This window comes from Acomys russatus, chromosome 4 (genome assembly GCF_903995435.1).
Source record: "Acomys russatus chromosome 4, mAcoRus1.1, whole genome shotgun sequence".
Taxonomy (NCBI): domain Eukaryota; kingdom Metazoa; phylum Chordata; class Mammalia; order Rodentia; family Muridae; genus Acomys; species Acomys russatus.
Window position 1 is genome coordinate 30,102,944 of NC_067140.1, and position 19,023 is coordinate 30,121,966.

A 19,023-nucleotide genomic window follows, 5' to 3' on the forward strand; every position below is an offset into this window, starting at 1 on the left:
AAGAAGAGCGCCCCTCTGTGGCCTTGTGCTAGGGAGTAGCACCTACCATGAGGCAAGTGCCAGTCTGAGTGGCTGCCATTTTGTAAGGCCTGGAGATCTTGCTGGTGACCAGAGTCTGGAGTTTCTGCAGCTGCTGGAGCAGGGTCCTGAGGAAGGCACAGGAGTCACTACGTGGGTTCAAGCACAGCAACCATGTCTGCATCCTGGCCTCTCCTGAGGGGCCTTGGCTGGCTCCTGACTGGGCCTCTACGCTTAGGCACCCATTGAGGTCAACACACAGAAAGGTCACCTCCTGCTTGGCCCCCTCTGCAGCCTGGCTTGGGAACCCGGGACCTGCCTTATTATGGGAAGCTGGGTCACCCTGCAGAAGCTTAGGGGCTGCCTAACTCTTGCTCCGGACTCTTCTCAGAAAAGGCTGGATTTCTTTTTCTTATCCAACATCAGTCACAGACACATGGACCTTCCTCCTTTGTACCCTGATTCCACAAGAAAGACAGCTGGCACAGTGTGTAGTGCAGTCACTAAATGGCAGCCATTGCTTATGTTAAATTTACTGCTGTTTTTACTATTATCTCAGCACCTGTAACATGTTAGATTTATTTGTGGATGTCCGTGTCAGTCTCTATCGCTAACAGAGGGCAAGAACTAGGTATTACCCAGCATGGGTACTCACACTTGTTAACAGTTAATAGAGCTCTTCTCCACCCAGCTGTGTTCATGCAGTTCCTGAAGTGGACAGCAGGTGGCGAAATAACCCTAAAGCTCTGAGTACTTGGCAGAGGTGGCGAGGTACAGTTTGAAGGCTCCGCTTCTACTCTGATTGGGAATGGGGTGGAGTCGTGGATTCTTTAAGCCAATCAGGGCAGTGGTTGGGTTCCGCCCCGAGAAGCTGGGTCAGAGGAAGGAAAGAAGAAAATACACTGCAAGGTTTTCCCAAGGCGGGAACTGGAGGATGTTTGGGTACAAGTTCAGGGCTGAGCAACGACACAAAAAGACCCTGTTTCCAAAAATTGAACACTCAGATTAGGCTAGTCTGTGCACGCCTGGAAGAAGCCTTGGATTGGACTAGGCACTCAGAAGGTGGAGGAAGGAGGATCAGGAGTTCAAGACTAACCTCAGGGACATAATGAGTTTGCAGCCAGCCTGGCTACATGAGAATGTGTTTCAAAAAGTAAACAGGGGCGGTTGGATGCTCAGCAAGTAAAAGCGCTTGTCAGCAAGCCTGATGGCCTGAGTTCTGTCCCTGGTACCTACAGGATGGACAGAGAGAACTGACTAGTGTAAGTTACCCTCTAACTTGCACAGGCGCATGCACATGTGTGTGTATGTGTGTGTGTGTGTGTGAATACATGCACATGCACAGTAAATGAGTAAATGTAACTTAAAACTTAAAAAAAAAAGTAGCTGGGTGGTGGTGGTGCACACCTGTAATCCCAGCACTTGGGAGGCAGAGGCAGGCAGATCACTGTGAGTTCAAGCCAGCCTGGTCTACAAAGCAAGTCCAGGACAGCCAGGGCTACACAGAGAAACCCTGTCTTGAAAACAAAAAAACAAAAAAACAAAAAACAAAAAACGAAAACCAGAAAAAAAAAAAAAAAGCAAACAGACAAAAATCAAACAAACCAAACCTAAAACTAAACTAAAAACAAAACAAGGGAGCTTAGCATAGTGGTAAAACATTTGCCTGGTGTGTACAAGGTCCTGGGTTCAGTCGTCAGGATAGCTGGGAGTTGGTGTCTTGTTTAGGATCCTACTAAATACTGTTGTTTGTGTTATTGTAATTACTCCTGGAAAATAACATTAAACACCTGTGGGTTCATGGCTCAGGGCACTATCTAGGATTCAGAACAGTATTATGAAAGGGACAAAATCAACAGGTGAGGATTCTTTAATGCCACACACCATGTTGGTTTTAGTTGTTGTTCTGTTAGCCAATGTTGCTCTCATATTCTGGTCAGCAAGAATATTGAGGCTCAGAGAAGTTCACAAGAAACAACAGAGTCACACATAAACCAAAACCAAAACCAAAACCAAATCAAAACAAAAACAGCAGAGTGGAGCGAGAGCCTAAGCCCAAGGCTGTGATTTTTATGCTACATGCCAGGTGCTACGTGAGTTTCCTGACACTAATGTTTCTCAAACTCAGTGCAACAGAGTTGTCCAGGAGAGTTGTTAAAATGCAGCTTGGGAGCTGGGAAAATGGCTCAGCAGGTACAGGCGCTATCTACCAAGCATGGGGATCTGCGCTTGGATCTCCAGCACCCACACGAAAAGGCATGCATGAGCCGGGCATGGTGCACACCTTTAACCCCGGCACTCAGGAGGCAGAGGCAGAGGCAGAGGCAGAGGCAGAGGCAAAGGCAGGTGGATCTCTATGAATTGGAGGCCAGCTTGGTCTACATAGTGAGTTTCAGGACAGCCAGAACTAAATAATAGAGACCCTGTTTCAAAACAAACAAACAAACAAACAAAGGCTGGGCATGGCTGCTATAACCCCGAGGGAGGGGGCAAGGGACACAGGACACAGAGCCAGCCTAGTCAGTCAACCCGATTCAGAGAAAGACCCTACTTCAGATGATAAGGTGGAGAACCATCAAGGAAGTCACTTCTAGATTCTGGGCCAGCAATCTTAGTAAAGTCCAGAAATTCCGGATTTTTCACACGGTCTCTGGCTGTCCTGGAGCTCCCTAGGTAGACCAGGCTGAGTAGCAAAGGTCCAGGCCGGCTGATTTAGCAGGCATGGCGACTGCTTTAAGGGCATGCTAAAACACTGGTTGAAGGGGCTGGAGAGCTGGCTCAGTGATTAAGAGCACTGGCTGCTCTTCCAGGGCACCTGGGCTCAGTTCCCAGCATCCACACGGCAGTTCAAAACCACCTAGAACATAAGCCCGGGACCCAGCGCCCTCTTCTGGCCTCCATAGGCACTGCATGCACGTGCTGCACAGACATACATGCAGATGAAAACACTCATACACATAAAACCACAAAGCAGAGTGACATTGACTGCAGCCAGGACCTAGCTCTGGGTCTGAGGAAAAGCATTTATTTGTTTTTGTTTTTGTTTTTGTTTTTTGAGACAGGGTCTCTCTGTGCAGTTCTGGCTGTCCTGGAGCTCCCTAGGTAGACCAGGCTGGCCTTGAACTCAGAGATCTGCTTGCCTCTGCTTTCCAAGTACTAGAATTAAAGGCATGCGCAACTATGCCAGACAACGGAGAATAAGCATTTCTAGCCCACTGAGAGCTGATGCTTATGTTGAGGAACACACCTGGGAAGTTCCCGCCCTACACACTGCGAGGTCTTACTTGGGCATCTTATCAGCCTGCCAGATGTGTACTTACTTGGGCGTCTTATCAGCCTGCCAGATGTGCACTTACTTGGGCATCTTACTGTCAGATGTCTACACTTACGCGCAGTTAAAGACAGCTGGGAAGCCAGGGGCTAGCAGGACATCACAATTCCCAGGTAGTGGGGGACATTTTGGGGTATCACCCTGACCTGGCTATCTGTCTTCTCCCCTGCCTCCCAGAGCCAGCCGCTGCCTTTAGCGGGGCACACGGGACATGGGGGACACAACTCACCTGTTGGCATTCTCTAGGGTTTCCACCTTCTTCCACAGCTCATTGTTCTCTGATGTATAGGTCTCCACCCTGGAAAGGTTAGGTAGGCACAGGCTCGGAGCACGCCCACAGACCCTGCCTATCACCTGCGCCCCGCCCGAGCCAGGCCTCCGGGTGAGGCCCAGCACAGCAAGCTGAGGTCCTGGCCCCGCTCCTCCCGAGACACTTACTTTTTTTCTAGACACTCTACATACTCCTTCTTCTTGCGGCGGCTCTCCTGAGCCGAGATCTAGAGAACGGAAGTTCCAAAACAGGGGTTACCATGGTGATGCTTCTACTTCCTAGATGTTCTCAATTTCAGAGCTGACATCTCCAGGGGCCAGAGACCCCTTTCATTGGAAAAAGTCCCCAGAGTCCTAGGGTAGGGACGGCCCCAGCCTTACCTTGTTCTTAATTTTCCTGCGTACCCTCTTCAAGGCCTTCTCCTCAGCCTTGGTGAGGGGGAGTTTGGTTGGGATGGGGTAACCCTCGGCGATCAAGGTTCGCTTCTCTTCTTCTGTCAAGAGCAGTGGCCCTGATGTCCCCTGTAGTTTCTGAAGAAACCAGACAACTCAGGGTTCAAATTCAAGCCCTACTGTGTACTTACTATCTGTGTGCTCAACTCTCTGAACCTTGGTTTTCCTCCTTGGAAAAGAGGAGGGGTCTGAGTTGAGCCGTTATGTGTATCAAGTGCTAGAATGGCTTTGAGAGGTCCCTTCATCTGTCCTACCCTAGAACCCACAGTCTCAGAGCTCATTTGCCCAGGGCCCCCTGAACAGAACCCTCTCAGGTCCCTCCACACAATTTCACTTAGGAGGATCCATGCCCCCCCCAGACTTCAGAGTGTCTTTCATGTTATCCCCAGACAATGCTCCATAGAGATAGCCTGGGTCACTTGCCAGGACTCAGAAATGTCAGGCTGTCTCTCATCTCAGCTCCACCACAGTGTGGCTTCTAGGCTTTCTTGGACCTTGTCTTACTATCTTTGACTTCTATTCATCTTGAGGCAGAACTGCAATATTCTCCCTCTTACCTGCCAAATGGGCACCTCCCTGAATCTGATGGGCTAAGTGTCAGACTTGGGGTTCCCTGACCTCCATTGGTCAGGGCACTGCGTGACCCTGCTCATCACCTCCCCTCCAGGGCCAGCCCATCCCTCCTTGCTTACGTGAGGGGCAGTGAGGAGCGGAGAGGTGGAAATGGCCGTGGAGGAGCGGGCCATGGGCCGGACAGGGCTGGAGGGTGGCAGAGAGCGGGGACTCTGGGAGCCGTCACTGTCACTGCCATGGCTGCTGGGGGGTGTTGGAGGCATCTGTACAAGGTCCTCTGTGAAAAGTAGAGGTCTAGGTTACTAGGGTTGCATGCCATCTCTGCTCTGACCTCATGAGAACAGCTAAACACAGGCTGTGCCTGCTCTGTTGCTGCAGGTGGGGGGATGGGGGTGGGGGGTGAGGGTGGGGGTGAGGGTGGGGGGATGTGCTTATAGGTCATTGGCCTTAGCTGGGATAGCAGAAGCTCCTTGGCAGGGCTAGGAAGACACCTGGTAGCCAAGGAGATGACTGCTGACTACTGCTTATCTCTCCCAGCACAGAGGAAGCCCCAACCCCTGCAGCCTTGAAGAGGCAGCCCTGGGCCACATGCTTCCCAGATACCTGCAGTTTCACAGGACTCAGGTTCTTGTTTGTTTGTTTGTTTTTCAAGACAGGGTTTCTCTGTGTAGCCTTGGCTGTGCCAAACTCACTTTGTAGACCAGGCTGGCCTGGAACTCACAGAGATCCGTCTGCCTCTGCCTCTGCTGGGATTAAAGGCATTCGCCACCACGCCCGGCTAGGATTATGGTCCTTTAAACCCCTAGCTCTGTAAACCCAGATGGGAGTAAGGTCTCAAACCAGCCCCATGGGGCTCAGGCTGACCCGTGTCCTCTCATTTCCTTTCTCTGACTCTAAAATACGGATCTAATTTCAGGGTAATATGATGAGCGGAAACCGAGCAAACGGATGGGTGGGTGGAGTGATGGATGATTCATAGCTGAATGGATAGATGCTAGATGGCCGGACAGATGTTTGAATGGATGGATGGATGGATGGACAGGTGTTTGGATGGATAGATGGATGGATGGATAGATAGATGGATGGATGGACAGACGGACAGATGTTTGGATGGATGGATGCATGGATGGATGGACAGACGGACAGATGTTTGGATGGATGGATGGATGCATGGATGGATGGACAGACGGACAGATGTTTGGATGGATGGATGCATGGATGGATGGACGGATGAACGGACAGATGTTTGGATGGATGGATGGATGTTTGGACGGATAAGTGGCTAGATGGGTTAAATAGATGCATGGAGTGTTGAGTAGGCGATGGATGGAAGGAGAGATGCTTGGTGACTGTAACGTGGTCTTCAGCTGGTGAGTGCATGGAAGGAGTCAGCAAGTGGTGTGAAAGGCCTTGGTAGAATCATGGCAGTTGAAGACTGGGTAAGGAAAGAATGGAAGAAAAAGAGGGAGTATGACGGATTCAGAGCAAGAGACTGGGAGTTTTGAGGGACAGGGGTGGTCTGGACGAAGGAAGTAGGCTGCCATCTGTCTGTGATCAGAAAGCCTCTCTCTTGTATATGCTTACCTGGTGTCACTTTGAGAAACTGGCTCACTTCCGGGGGCTCTGCCTTGATCACTGGCAGCTGAGTCACTTCTCCTGGGGCCTGAGGAAGGGACAGATCCTGCTCCATCACCTGCCCCTGCGATGCCAGATGCCCATCCTCATTATGCGGCTCACCCTCCTCCCTCCCTCAGGCTGGAGATTTGTCCTGCATAGTTGGAGGGACGGCTGACCTCAGGAGTTCTGGGCTCAAACAGAGAGGCAAGTCCTCATGCTCGGAACTGCCACACTACACCCAAGAGCAGAGAATGCCACTCCACACTGCAGGTCAGAACTGAATCCAGAAGGGAGATTTCCTAAGGCACCTGGGGCCACACTACCTTCCAGGGATAGGCTGACACTTCACTAACTATGAAAGCCATGTAGGTTTGGTATGTGGTTGCCATGAGCACAGGAGGTCATGTTAGCCCCACTGTAGCTGTTGGGTGAAAGAGAACAATAGTTCAGGAGGAATTAATTGGCCAAGGGTCAGAGAAAGCTGCAGGAGCTGAAATGTGACGTGGATTCTGGGATACAAATGGGAGTTGAGCCTACCCCAGGAAGCTTGCAGCTTCCCTTGCGGGGTGAAGGTGAGGGGCTTCAAATAAGGCATGGGTGAAGGCAGGTGTACATTTTTAAAAACAAATATGCGTCCTATTTCCTTAGATTCCAAACAACTGTTCTAGATGGGACTTCAGGAGCATACATGTAAGTGGTGGGTCTCTGTGAGGAGAGCGTGGCTCTTGGGACCGGCTCTCCCCACTGGGTCTGCTGCATGCCAGCCGAGATCACAACACTATGTGGGAGACACAGAGCCCTAAACATAGGGCAACAAGGGAGAAGTAAGGAGAGTGCAGGACGTCCAGGAGCTCAGCCGTTTCCTGGTCTATACACAGCTCGGTGTCAGCATGACCCACGAGGGGACGCGAGGGGAGTGTAGATGGTGGCAGCCCTGGCTAGGGTGGGAATCCATCCTCCACTCTAGGGTTTCACAGGTTCCTCCTTCTCTGGTACGGTCCCTCCTTCCTTCTCATTTTGGCTGAGCCAGTTCTGGAAAGTCTGAGGACCAGGCTGGCTGTCAATCAGCCTTGCAGGCAGGGAAGGGTGGCCTTTCTTGTTTATGGCCACCTACTTTGAACAGGTGACCCAGGTGGCCAGCAAGCAACCCCCGCCAGCCTCGGGGTTTAGCATTTTAAAACTATAGAGCTTTAGGCTGTGTAGCTTGCACCTATTCTACAAGGAAGGAAGCCGAAGAAAAAAGAGAGACAGACGACAGCGTGCCTGGAGCACAGTTAAGGAACCAAACCCGACCCAGCAGAGCCTCTCCCAGAAGCCAGTGGTCTGAGCCTCATTTCAGGAAGGGTCTTGGGCTTACAGCTGTTACCTATACACTCTAGAGGTGGAGGTAGGGATTGTATGAGTGTGGATTATTAATCTTAATACAAATAACTAAAATACAACTTTTTTTTTTTTTTTTCATGTTGATCTTTCTCCAAATCCTGAAACTTAAAAGAGAAAGAAGTATCCTGGGGTATCTCCTTTTGAGATATCCTTTTCTTGGAAACTAACCATTAGCTCCACCTGGTACCCTGCAAGCTTCCTCTGATGAGGGAGGGCCCAGCATGCTTAGAGGCACTGCTTTGTGCTTACTGGAGGATGGTGAAGGGATGGATGGCCAATGTAGGAGGCAGAGGTCCCTCAGATCCAAAGGTTCCCAGTTCATGGAGCCCTGGGGTGCAGTCTAGGACAATGGGTGTCACTCCCCTCTGTCACTTCCTCCCTCCCTCCCTCAGCCCCTGTCAATATTCCCTAGGCTCACCTGCTGAGGGATGGGCAGCCTAGCCATGGGGCTGAGGCCCAGCAGTGGCGGGGTGGCCATGGCAGCAGCGGCAGCAGCCATGGCAGAGGAGGCAGCCAGAGGGTCAAAGGGCATCTCCGGGCTCTGCTCCTGCTTCACCATAATGGAGCACAGTTTGTGTCCCAGCGCCCAGGCTCCATGTTCCACATCTGGGGGAGGGTGAAGCGGAAAGGTTTCAGGTTCAGGGGGTTCCCAGGGCAGACAGCTCTGACCTACCTCTGCCTACTTGGTGGGTGCCCTGGACTGAGGAGTGATGTCAGAGTGCCCATCGGGAAGCATGTAGGAAGGCCGGGGCACTCTTGTGAAGCGAGATGGATGGGCTGAAACCGGAAGAGGCAGGAGCATTGCTGTATTCAGACCCCAACCGAACTGCCTCTGCACCTCAACCTCTCCTGACCTGCTGTGTGACCTCAGGTAAGCTGCTCATGCTCTCCGAGTCTCAGGCTTCCTCATCTTTACATTGAGGAAAGTGAGCCGAGGAGATGGCTCAGCCTGGAAAGGACCTTAGTTCAAATCCCCAGCACCCATATAGAAAGATGGGCACAGCAGTGTGTGCCTATCAGTCCAGAGATGCAGGGGTGGACACAGGAGGACCTCCAGGGCTTGCTTGCCAGCCAGTCTAGCCAATCAGTGGGCTCCAGGTTCACCGAGAGACCCTGTCTCAAAAAATAATGGGAGAATGATTGAGGAAGACACCAGATATCCATCTTTGGCTTTGCCACGCAAGGGAACACATATGCACAGATAAGAATACATACAAACACACATGGAAAGGAAAAATAATAAGGCTGGGCATGGTGGCCAAGCCTTTAATCCCAGCACTAAGGAGGCAGAGGCTGGTGGATCCCCATGAGTTCAAGGCCAGCCTGGTCTACAAAAGGAGTCCAGGATAACCAGGTCTGTTACACAGAGAAACCTTGTCTCAAAAAACAAAAACAAAAACAGAAAGAAAAAAAAAAAAAAAAAAAAAAAAAAAAAAAGGAAATGAACAGGATAGACCTAATAGGGAGATTTTAAGAATTACTAGTCTAATGCTTGTGAACATTTAGTCGAGTGCCTGACAAGAAGGGAATGTTCATTAATCAGTAACTAGTGTTGCCATGATTATCGCTAATCAGTAAATAGTGTTCTGTTGAGCAGTGTGAGAACACTCAGGAACAAGGATGGTAGAGTGAGAAAGGTTGGCAGGCACCACAGCCTGGAAGCTGCCCTGGAGCTGTACCTCTATCCAAAAGTAATGAGGGGCCACAGAAGGGTTTGGGCCTGATAAGATTCCTAAATTTATTATGAATTCTTATTATGTTAAAATTGTGTGGTGTGTGTGTGTGTGTGTGCATGCGCGCGTGAGTTGCAGGTGCCTGAGGAGACCAGAAGAGGGCATTAGATCTCCTGAAGCCAGGGGTACAGATGGGTCCTGGGAAATCCAACTCGTGTTCCCTGCAAGAGCAGCACAGGCTCCTAACCTAGTGGCCACTTCTGCAATCCTTGGACTCTTAATTTAAAAAGCACAACTCTGGCCTGTTCGCCCATCCCAGCCACCATGATGTGAAACACTCCACTGCACCCCACCTTTCCTGCAAGGATGTACTGAGGGCTGGCTAAGTGGAGCTTCTGAGGATTGAGATCCAGGGACTTCTGAAGCAGAGGTTTCCTAGCAGTGAGTGAGCTGAAAGTCACGGTTGTGACTGAAAACATGTTTGAAAAGGCCCAGTGTGTGGATCTGGTGACCTGACAGTTTTTAAGCCCTGGAATCCACATAAAGATATGAGAGAGAGCACACTCCACAAAGAAGTTATCCTGCGAGCTCCACAGATGATCTGTGGCACCTGTACATCTTCATCCTACACACCATCACCATCATCATCATCATTCAGGAAGGCCATGTGGCCTGGAGCAAATGTGAGGTCAAGATGTGTCCAAAACCTGAAAATCTCAGCTCTTTTTTTTTTGTTTGTTTTGTTTTTTGAGACAGGGTTTCTCTGTGTAGCCTTGGCTATCCTAGACTCACTTTGTAGACCTCAAACTGGCCTCAAACTCAGGGATCCACCTGCCTCTGCCTCCTGAGTGCTGGGATTAAAGGTGTGCATCACCACGCCCCGCCCAAATCTCAGCTCTTTATTGAGGGTAGAAACAAAGGCTATATAAACCTTGGGGAGTGAGGTTTTGGGGATGAGTGTACATCATTGGCTAGGGCTGAGGTGCTGGGAATGCTTCATTTGCAAGGAGAGGAATTCCAGGGGCTTGCTAGACATGTCCCTAAGGAGAGAGAAAGTTTCACCTGAAACCTGACCTCAGGCTATATGACCACCTCAAGGGCTCTACGGTGTGGGCATGCTGGGACATACAGGCTCAGAGCAAGGAGGAAGAAAGCCTACTCCTATTGCTCTCAGAATGAGATTCTTGGGGTTTAGGCACATCTTGACTTCAATAACAACAATAATAATAATTTTAAGAAGCATTTGATGGCTGCAGTTTCTGGTGGTAAGATTTGGAATGTGGCCATGGGAGTGGATGGCTGACGCCTTTCTTACATTGCCTGATTTCCCAGAACTGTACGGAGGGTAATGACATCCGTGTACACTCTCAGATTAATAGTTTCATAGATCAGGGCCTCCTCCTCAAGAGAGGCTCAGTTGCTTGTCACTTTTAGATTTGAATGTGAATTGTGAAACCCAATTATATGAAAGGAGTAGACAGACCAGCTATATGTGTCGGGGGGAGTCACTGTGATTGAAGACCTACAAGATACGACAGGGAGGGGTACATGGAGCAGGTGTGAACGGTGCAGGGGGAGAAGCTGAGGCCTGAACAAAGGCAAGCAGAGTGGACAGAGAAGAAAGAACTCGGGGCGGGGGGCGGGAGGGAGTTGGCTTTTGTTTGTTTGTTTGTTTTTTAGACAAGGTCTCAAGTAGCCCAGGCTGGCCCTGAACTTGCTGTATAGCAGAGGATGACTCTGATGACCTTATCCTACTTCCTCTATCTCCCAAGCATCAGGATTACAGGTGTGTGCCACTGTGCCCAGTTTATGCTGGTACTGGGGGGTAGAACCCGAGGCTTTACCCATACTGGGCCACACCACACGTGATATTAGAAGCAAAGGAACAAACTGCAAGACTCAGTGATGGGGACTCAGGCACGTGGGAGGATATTTAGGTTTTCTCGTGGCAGAGTCTACCTCCGAGCGTGTAGTCATGTAGTGAGTCTGTTGGCCTCACCCGGGCTTTAGGGCTGGCATGCCTCAGCTTTCTCCTGGTGAGCTATGAGTGTCCCCCACTGCGGGGCAGTGCTGTCCACTGTTGCAGCAGTAGGCAGGAGCCAGGAGGTCAACTTGCAGGAGGTGGTGTGGAGGGGACTCTGAGGCCCACTATGGGTGTGGAAGGAGCTCAGTGGCTGCCTGGTCCCACCTCAGAGGCCAGGCTCCTCCCTGTTGGGAGCCTGAGAATCCAGCCCTGGGCCACAGGCAGCTCTTAAGGTCCAGGAACACCCACAGCCTTCCCAAATTACAGAGCCAAGCTGTGGGTGTCCGGGAAGCTGCCCCCACAAAGGACCACAAACAAATTGCTTTAAAAAATAGACCTGGGGTGGCTGTGGAGTTGCTGAGCCAGCCATCAGGGTGGATGGACGCCCTGTCATCCACCTGTCATGGTCATCTGTCATGGGATGAGAGGGGCCCCCACATCGTATCCCTGCCCTTGCCAGGCTGGGGTCTGAGGGCTCACAGAGGTCCAGGAACTTGGCAGCTGCTAAGGTGTGGTGAGCAGCTGGGACCTCAGCAATCACAAGCTATGGGGCCTCCTAAAATGCCAGAATGTGTTTCTTCCTTCTTGGCAGGAAGGACAAAGGCCAGTTTCCACCCTTGGAGAGTCTATAGCACACAGACCACTCTAAGACCACAATGCTCATGAGCTACCAATAATGCTGGGAAGGCACCGTTTTCTCCCTCATTTAAGATAGGACAATCTTCACTCTTGTCCAGAACTTTCAGATATATATTACTTTTATCTTAAAGAACTTTTTCCTTGGATTAAAAAAATATTTTAAATTATGTCTATGTGTGTGCGTCTGTGTGTGAGTGCAGGTACTCTCAGAGGCACTGGGTCTCCTTGAACCTGGAGTCAGGTGTTGGGAACTGAACTCAGGTCCTCTGCAAGAGCAGTATGCACTCTTACCATGGAGCCATCTTTCTAGCCCCTATTTTCATCTTATAATCATGGAAATAAAAGTCTGTAAAGGTTACTTTACACATAAGCCGATGGGAACACCAGGGTGCACATCTGATTCTACTGAGTCCTCAGCCCAGCAGCCTTCGCCTCCTCCGGGGGCTGCTAGACAGACAGGGTGGAATTAGAACCAGCTCTCTACTCTGCATCAGTCTGTGACCGTGAACCAGACAGCTCTACTTTTGTGAAATCTTTCCTTATGGCTGAAATGGGCATTATAGGAGTCCTGCCCCACCTGAGTGTAATTCAATACAAATAAAACAGAAACAGGGACCCTGCGGGTGCCGTGAGGACAGAGCACTCTACACACATACTGTTGTCCCCACAGGTAGATGAAGATACTGAGGCTTCTTAAGAGACAGATCTGATGGGTGGAGAGATGACTCAGTGGTTAAGAGTACCAGAGGACTCAGGGTTCAATTCCTAGCACCCATACAGTGGCTTAACAGTCTGTAACTCCAGTTCCAGAGTTTTATCACGCTGTTTTGCATGTATGTGATTAACATATGTACGTGTAAGCAAAACAACCATAGACAGAAAATAAAAATAAATCCATTTTAAAAAGAGATAGGTCTATTGATCACTCAGGAAAAAAAAAAAATTGCCAGGACCAGGACTACCTGTCTTAGAGAAAAGCTGGGTGGACTAGGTGGTATTCTGAGGTGAGGCGCAGTGTGGGTCTCACTTGCTAGTTACCTTCAAGGAGCAGTTTCGAGGCAGAGGGCTGCCTGCTTCAAAGATGGGAGATGGAAGAAGGGGTTGAGACACTGAGCCCCACTTTGACAGTGGAAATTGGAATAGGGCTCCTGAGTGGTAGTGTTGGAGGCTGTCAGGTTAAAGAGAGGGGCGCCTCTAGAGTCTTTGCAGTTTGCCTGTATTTATGATGATGGTCGTTGTTATTATTCTGAGGTAGAGTCTAGGTTGCAATCCAAAGCTAGGTAGTCCTGGCCTCGTACTCACCAACCATCCTACTTGAGTCTTTTTGTTTTGTTTTGTTTTGTTTTAAAGACAGTTTCTTTGTGTAGCCCTGGCTGTCCTGGAATGTGCTCTGTAGATCAAGCTGGCTTCAAGCTCAGAGATCTGCCTGTCTCTGCCACCCAAGTGCTGTGATTAAAGGTGTGCACCACCACCTGACAACTTTGAGCTAATTGTCTTAGTCTCCTGTGTAACTGAATTTCATTAAAAAAAAAAAATTTATTTGCCAGGTGGTGGTGGCACACAGCTTTAATCCCAGCACTCGGGAGGCAGAGGCAGGTGGATCTTTGTGAGTTCGAGGCCAGCCTGGTCTACAAAGTGAGTCCAGGACAGCCAAGGCTACACAGAGAAACCCTGTCTGGAAAAACAAAACAAAACAAAACAAAATTTATTCATTCCTGTATGAGTGCTCTGTTTGTATGTTTATCTGCTCACCAGAAGAGGGCGCCAGATCTCATTACAGATGGTTGTGAGCCACCCTGTGGTTCTGGGAATTGAACTCAGGGCCTCTGGAGGAGCAGCCAGTGCTCTTAACTGCTGAGCCATGTCTCCAGTCCTCATTTGTTGTTTTGTAGTTTGTGTGTTTGGAGACAAGGTCTCACTACGTAGCCCAGCTAATCTCAGACTTACCATTCACCCCCCCAGCGCCCTGAGTATTAAGTTCCAACATGCACCTCCATGCTGGGCTGGCTGAAGCTCTGTGTTTATTTATTGTTGCTGTTTATTTTACTTATTTATTTTTAGACAAAGTTTCTCTACATAGCTCTAGTTCTAGCTGTCCTGGAATTTAATATGTAGCCCAGGCTGGCCTTGAACTCCTGGAGATCTGACTGTCTCTGCCTCCTGAGTGTTGGAATGAAAGGTATGTAAACCATACCTGGCTCTTATTGTGTGTGTGTGTGTGTGTGTGTGTGTGTATGGGGGTTATGCAGGTACAGGTGTATGTGTGTGTGTTTGTGTCTGTGGAGGGTAGAGGTGGGTGGGTGTTACGTGTTTTGTTCTGTCGCTCTCCAAACTATTGTTTGAGGCAAAGTCTCTCACTGAACCTGATGTCCCATTTCAGCTGAGTTGTCTGGACAGCAAACCTCTAAGATCTTCCTCAGTTCATTCTTCTCCTCCATACACCTGCCCCATGGTTGTGGGACCCACCACTACCCAGCTTTAATGTGTCACTGGAGATTCAAACTCACGTCCTCGGGCTTGAGTGGCGAGTGCACATTACTCTCTGAGCCACCTCCAGCAGCTCTCTGACAGGCTGTCAGTGACACTGTTGTCTAAGGATGCTCTTTGTAAACTGCTTGTTGATTTAAGTGAGGGGCCACCCTTTGAGAACTGGCCAAATGCGTTTGGTTTCAGGGGGAAACAGAAGGCCAGGGGCTGCACCCTGCCAGAAGGGGGGGGGACCCAGAAAGCTTCCTCCCTCCTGGGCCCTTGCACATCTTACCTTGGGTGGTGTCCTCCATCTTCACGGGCACAAGGGGACTCTGGGGTGCAGAGTCCCCACTCAGGGAGTAGCTATGCTCAGCCTGGATGCCTGGAGCAGGGGAGTCCAGTTCCATGTCCAGCAGAGGGCTCTTCTCATCCAGCACAGGGTCATCAAAGAAACTGCTGAACAGGTCATTGGAGAAGTCCTCCATGTTCTCCACGAAGTGGTCCAGGTGCTCTGGGAAGTGCTGAGGAGTGAGGAGAAACCTCAGTGTGGCTTGCAGAGGGGGCACAGGTGCTGCTGTGATGGCTACCTCCTCATGGCACCACTACCCTCCCCACGATCAGTGTCACCAGCTCCAACTCTTTTCCTTCTTCCCTCTCTCCCTCCCTCCCTGTCTTTCTTTCTTTCTGTCTTTTTATTTTTATTTGTTGCTGGGCACTCAGCACTCAGGAGGCAGAGGCAGGTGGATCTCTGTGAGTTTGAGGACAGTCAGAGGTATGTAGAAAGACCCTGTCTCAAAAACATTTGTTGTTGTTGTTGTTGCCACTGCCATTGTCATCATCATTTTATCATCATCATAGTGCGTGTGTGTGTGTGCGTGTGTGTGTGTGTGTGTGCGTATGTGCGTGTGTGCGTGTGTGTGCGTGCGTGTGTGCGTGTGCGTGTGTGTGTGTGTGCGTGTGTGTGTGTGTGCGTGTGCGTGTGTGTGTACATGCATGCCACAGCATATGTGTAGAGGTCACAAGATAGCTCTGTGGGTTATTTCTATCCTTCCATCTCTATGTGGGGCTGCTAGGCATGTAAGACAGGTGCCTCTATTCCCTGAACACTCTCACCAACTTCCTCAGCTTCAAATTTTCTATTTATTAAAAAAAAAAAAAAAAAAAAAGGACTGGAGATGGGGTTGAACAGTTGAGACCATTGGCTGCTCTTGCAGAGAACCCAGGTTTGGTTGCCTGCAATCACATAGTGGCTCACAATTATCTTTAGCTCCAGTTCCAGGGGGTCTGATGCCTTCTCCTGACCTTCATAGTCACCAAGCTCACATATAGTGCACATACAAACATGCAAGCAAAACACTCACATGGATTATGGAAATAAATATTATTTTAAAAATAAAAATGCATGGAACCTGGGAAACCAGGTTGACGCAGACACAAATACTCATAACACGTATGCATGCACACGTGCACATATGCATGAATGCACAGAGGAAGTGGCACAGACAGACAGAGAGGGCCAAAGTCACAAATAATGCCTACGAAGGACATGGAGTGGGTAGAAAATGCAATGTGAAAAAAGCCTGGCACAAGGAACCTTGTAACCTTGTGGTTCCATCCACCTAATTTGTAAAAGAAAAATTTATTTTATAAGTGTAGCTCTGATTCTTTTTAAAACTTTTTTATTTAATTTGTACACAGTATTCTGCCCGCATGTAACACCTTTATGCCAGAAGAGGAAACTTGATATCATTATAAATGGTTGTGAGCCACCATGTGGTTGCCAGAAACTGAACTCAGGACCTTTGGGAAAGCAGCCAAGTGCTCTTAACCTCTGAGCCATCTCTCCAGCCCCATAGCTCTGATTCTTTAAAGATTTATTTATTTATTATGTATATAGGTTCTGCCTGCATATACACCTGCACGCCATAAGAGGCACCATATCTCATTATAGATGGTTGTGAGCCACCGTGTGGTTGCACGGAATTGAACTCAGGACCTTTGGAAGAGGAGCTAGTGCTCTTATCCTCTGAGACATCTCTCCAGCCCCCACCTTTTTTTTTTCTTTTCTTTTTAAAAGGCTTATTTAGTTTTGTTTTATATGGATGAGTGGTCTGCCTACAGGTATGTCTGTGCAGCTTACGCATGTATGCCTGTTGCCCATGGCAGTCTGAAGAGGGCATGGGATCCCTTGGAACTTGAGTTACAGATCATTGCTAGCCCACATAAAAGTACTGGGAGCCCAGCGAGGGTCCTCTGCAAGAGCAGCCAGTGGTCTTAACTGCTGAGCCATCTCTCCAGCCTTTCCCACCACCTGGATTTTGTTTTGTTTTGTTTTGTTTTGGTTTTTCGAGACAGGGTTTCTCTGTGTAGCCTTGGGCTGTCCTAGACTCACTTTTTAGACCTGCCTGGCCTCGAACTCACAGGGATCCGCCTGCCGCTGCCTTCCAGAGTGCTGGGATTAAAGGCGCGCACCACCACACTCTGGCACTACCGGGATTTTTGACGCAGGCCTGGAACTCACCAAGTAGGCTAGGCTGGTTAGCTCGGCGGGATTCCTCCTGTCTCTGCCCCGCCATTCTGAGAATATGACATGAGCTACCATGGCTCTTTTAGGTGAACTGAAGGGATCTAACTCAGGTCCTCATGGATTTTACTGACGGAAGTAGGTTATGGAGAAAGCCCTGAGTGAGTGAACTCCTGGGTGAACGCATATTTTGGCATGAGCATAGCCATGCCGAGGTCTTCAAGGCCTCAGACCCATGGGACAATTGACAAAGCTGCGAGAGATAGCTTTTCTCGGGAGTCCAAGCACGAGATAGTCTATCAGTTACTAAGCAGTGTGTACAAAGACTAGCACCTGCAGCTTTTCCCTCCAGAATGTTCACAACTGAACTGAGACTGCACAGGTCCAGAGACCTCCTACCCAGACTAGCTAGCCCTGCCCCCTGTGCTGTACTTTCCCGAACACTCTGAAGTTTCAGGCTATGGCAGTGATGGTAGCAGAGCCCCACTTGCTCCCTCGGTTTCACTGTATGTGAGTCTGTGTAGCTGCTGTGTATTCTTTCCTTCAATACCGCTAGCCATAGTTTCAGGACCTCAGACCTTTTCGGGTTGAGGCAACTGTGAATCCCCCCAACCCATTACCTGCCTGATTTTATTGTTATTTCATGTACATTATCATTTTTCATGTGTATGGGTGCTTTGCCTGCATGTATGTACATGCACTCTGGTGCCCCTGAAAAGGGAGCCAAGAGGGCTTTGGATCTCCCTGGAACTGGAGTTGCAGATGGTTGCTAGCCTCCACACTGAGAGCAACTTGGTAATAAGTGCTCTTAACTGCTGAGCCATCGCTCCAGCCCACCTGCCTGCTTTTTTGAGACAGGGTCTTGTTACGTAGTCCAGGCTGGTTTCAAACTCATGATCTTCCCACCTGAGGCTACTGAGTCCTGGAGTTGCAGGCATCTACTGTGCCCTGATCAAGCTGTTCTTTATTCTAAGGCTGTGGAGCCTCCTCACTGAGGTTTGAGTCCTGGCCTGGCCTCAGCCCTCCCAGCTGTTGATGCAGTCTGTGTGAGCTGCGAGTGGTGAGTCACTAATGGGTTATGGCATCGATTTAGTGGGTCATGACCAGAAGTTAAAAAGTACACTTAGAAAAAATTTCCTTGACACACAATAATTGTACATATCTACGGGGCAGACTTTGACATTTCATTACATGTGCCAATGCGCAATGCACAGATTGGGTTAATGGGGCATATCCATCACCTTACACCTGTATCCTTCTTGTGTGGAGCATTGAGAATGCTGACTACTAGCTATTTTGATATGTATAAGTAATCATTGTCAACCACAGCTACCCTACTGTGCTACAAAGCATTAGAACTGGCTCCTTTGATGCTGTACTTGTGTCCCTGCTACCTACTCTCCCCAGCCCCTATTTTCCCTGCCAGTCTCAACCCCTGGCAACCACTATTCTGCTCTCTGCTTCTACCACATATAGGTGAAAGCATAAGGTCTTTATTTTCATCTGAGGCCTTGTGTATGCTAAGCAGGTGCTTTATAACTCTAAGATCAACTGGCCCCATGTCCATGTGGGCATTTATGACCAGAATTTAAGAAAAAAAATTAGCATAGAACAAAATACAAAATAACTGGAAAATATCAGAAAGCATTTTATACACACTGAAGTAAAAAACCTGGCAAAATATTAATCTCAGCTATGCATATACTTAGTAAAAATAGTGATTGTGGGAAAGCTAATTAACCCATGTTTTAACCTCCTCTGTAAATCCTGGGGCTAATAGTAGTTTCCACTTGCTAAGATTACTGTGGTGGTTAAGTCCCTTGCATAGCCATAAGTCAAGAAAGGTCATATCATTAATAAAACACTCCAGATCAACACACAGTAAGTACTTTTTTTTCCTTTTGAAGTCATAAATGTGCAGCACAGTGTTACTGTTGTTCATGAGTGCATTTGCTGGTTGGTTGAATGAGATGGGGGAGGTGAGAGTTGCTTCAGACTCCATACTCCCACCTAGTGAATGCAAAAAGCTGGCTGTGGGATTGGCTGCAGG

The 19,023-nt window shown here is 49.1% G+C and overlaps 1 protein-coding gene across 1 annotated transcript in view; it reads right to left on the bottom strand.

The window, feature by feature from the left end:
• The window catches only part of Creb3l1 (cAMP responsive element binding protein 3 like 1), a 43,501-nt gene that overhangs the window by 5,272 nt on the left and 19,206 nt on the right, over positions 1–19,023 (bottom strand). Inside the window, exons 2-9 of the mRNA XM_051144150.1 lie at positions 14,742–14,970; positions 8,064–8,251; positions 6,230–6,308; positions 4,765–4,922; positions 4,001–4,150; positions 3,788–3,846; positions 3,579–3,647; positions 47–146 (exon numbers count right to left, since the gene is read on the bottom strand). Of these exons, the coding sequence (XP_051000107.1) occupies positions 47–146; positions 3,579–3,647; positions 3,788–3,846; positions 4,001–4,150; positions 4,765–4,922; positions 6,230–6,308; positions 8,064–8,251; positions 14,742–14,970 (1,032 nt within the window). The remainder of the gene's footprint in view (positions 1–46; positions 147–3,578; positions 3,648–3,787; positions 3,847–4,000; positions 4,151–4,764; positions 4,923–6,229; positions 6,309–8,063; positions 8,252–14,741; positions 14,971–19,023) is intronic.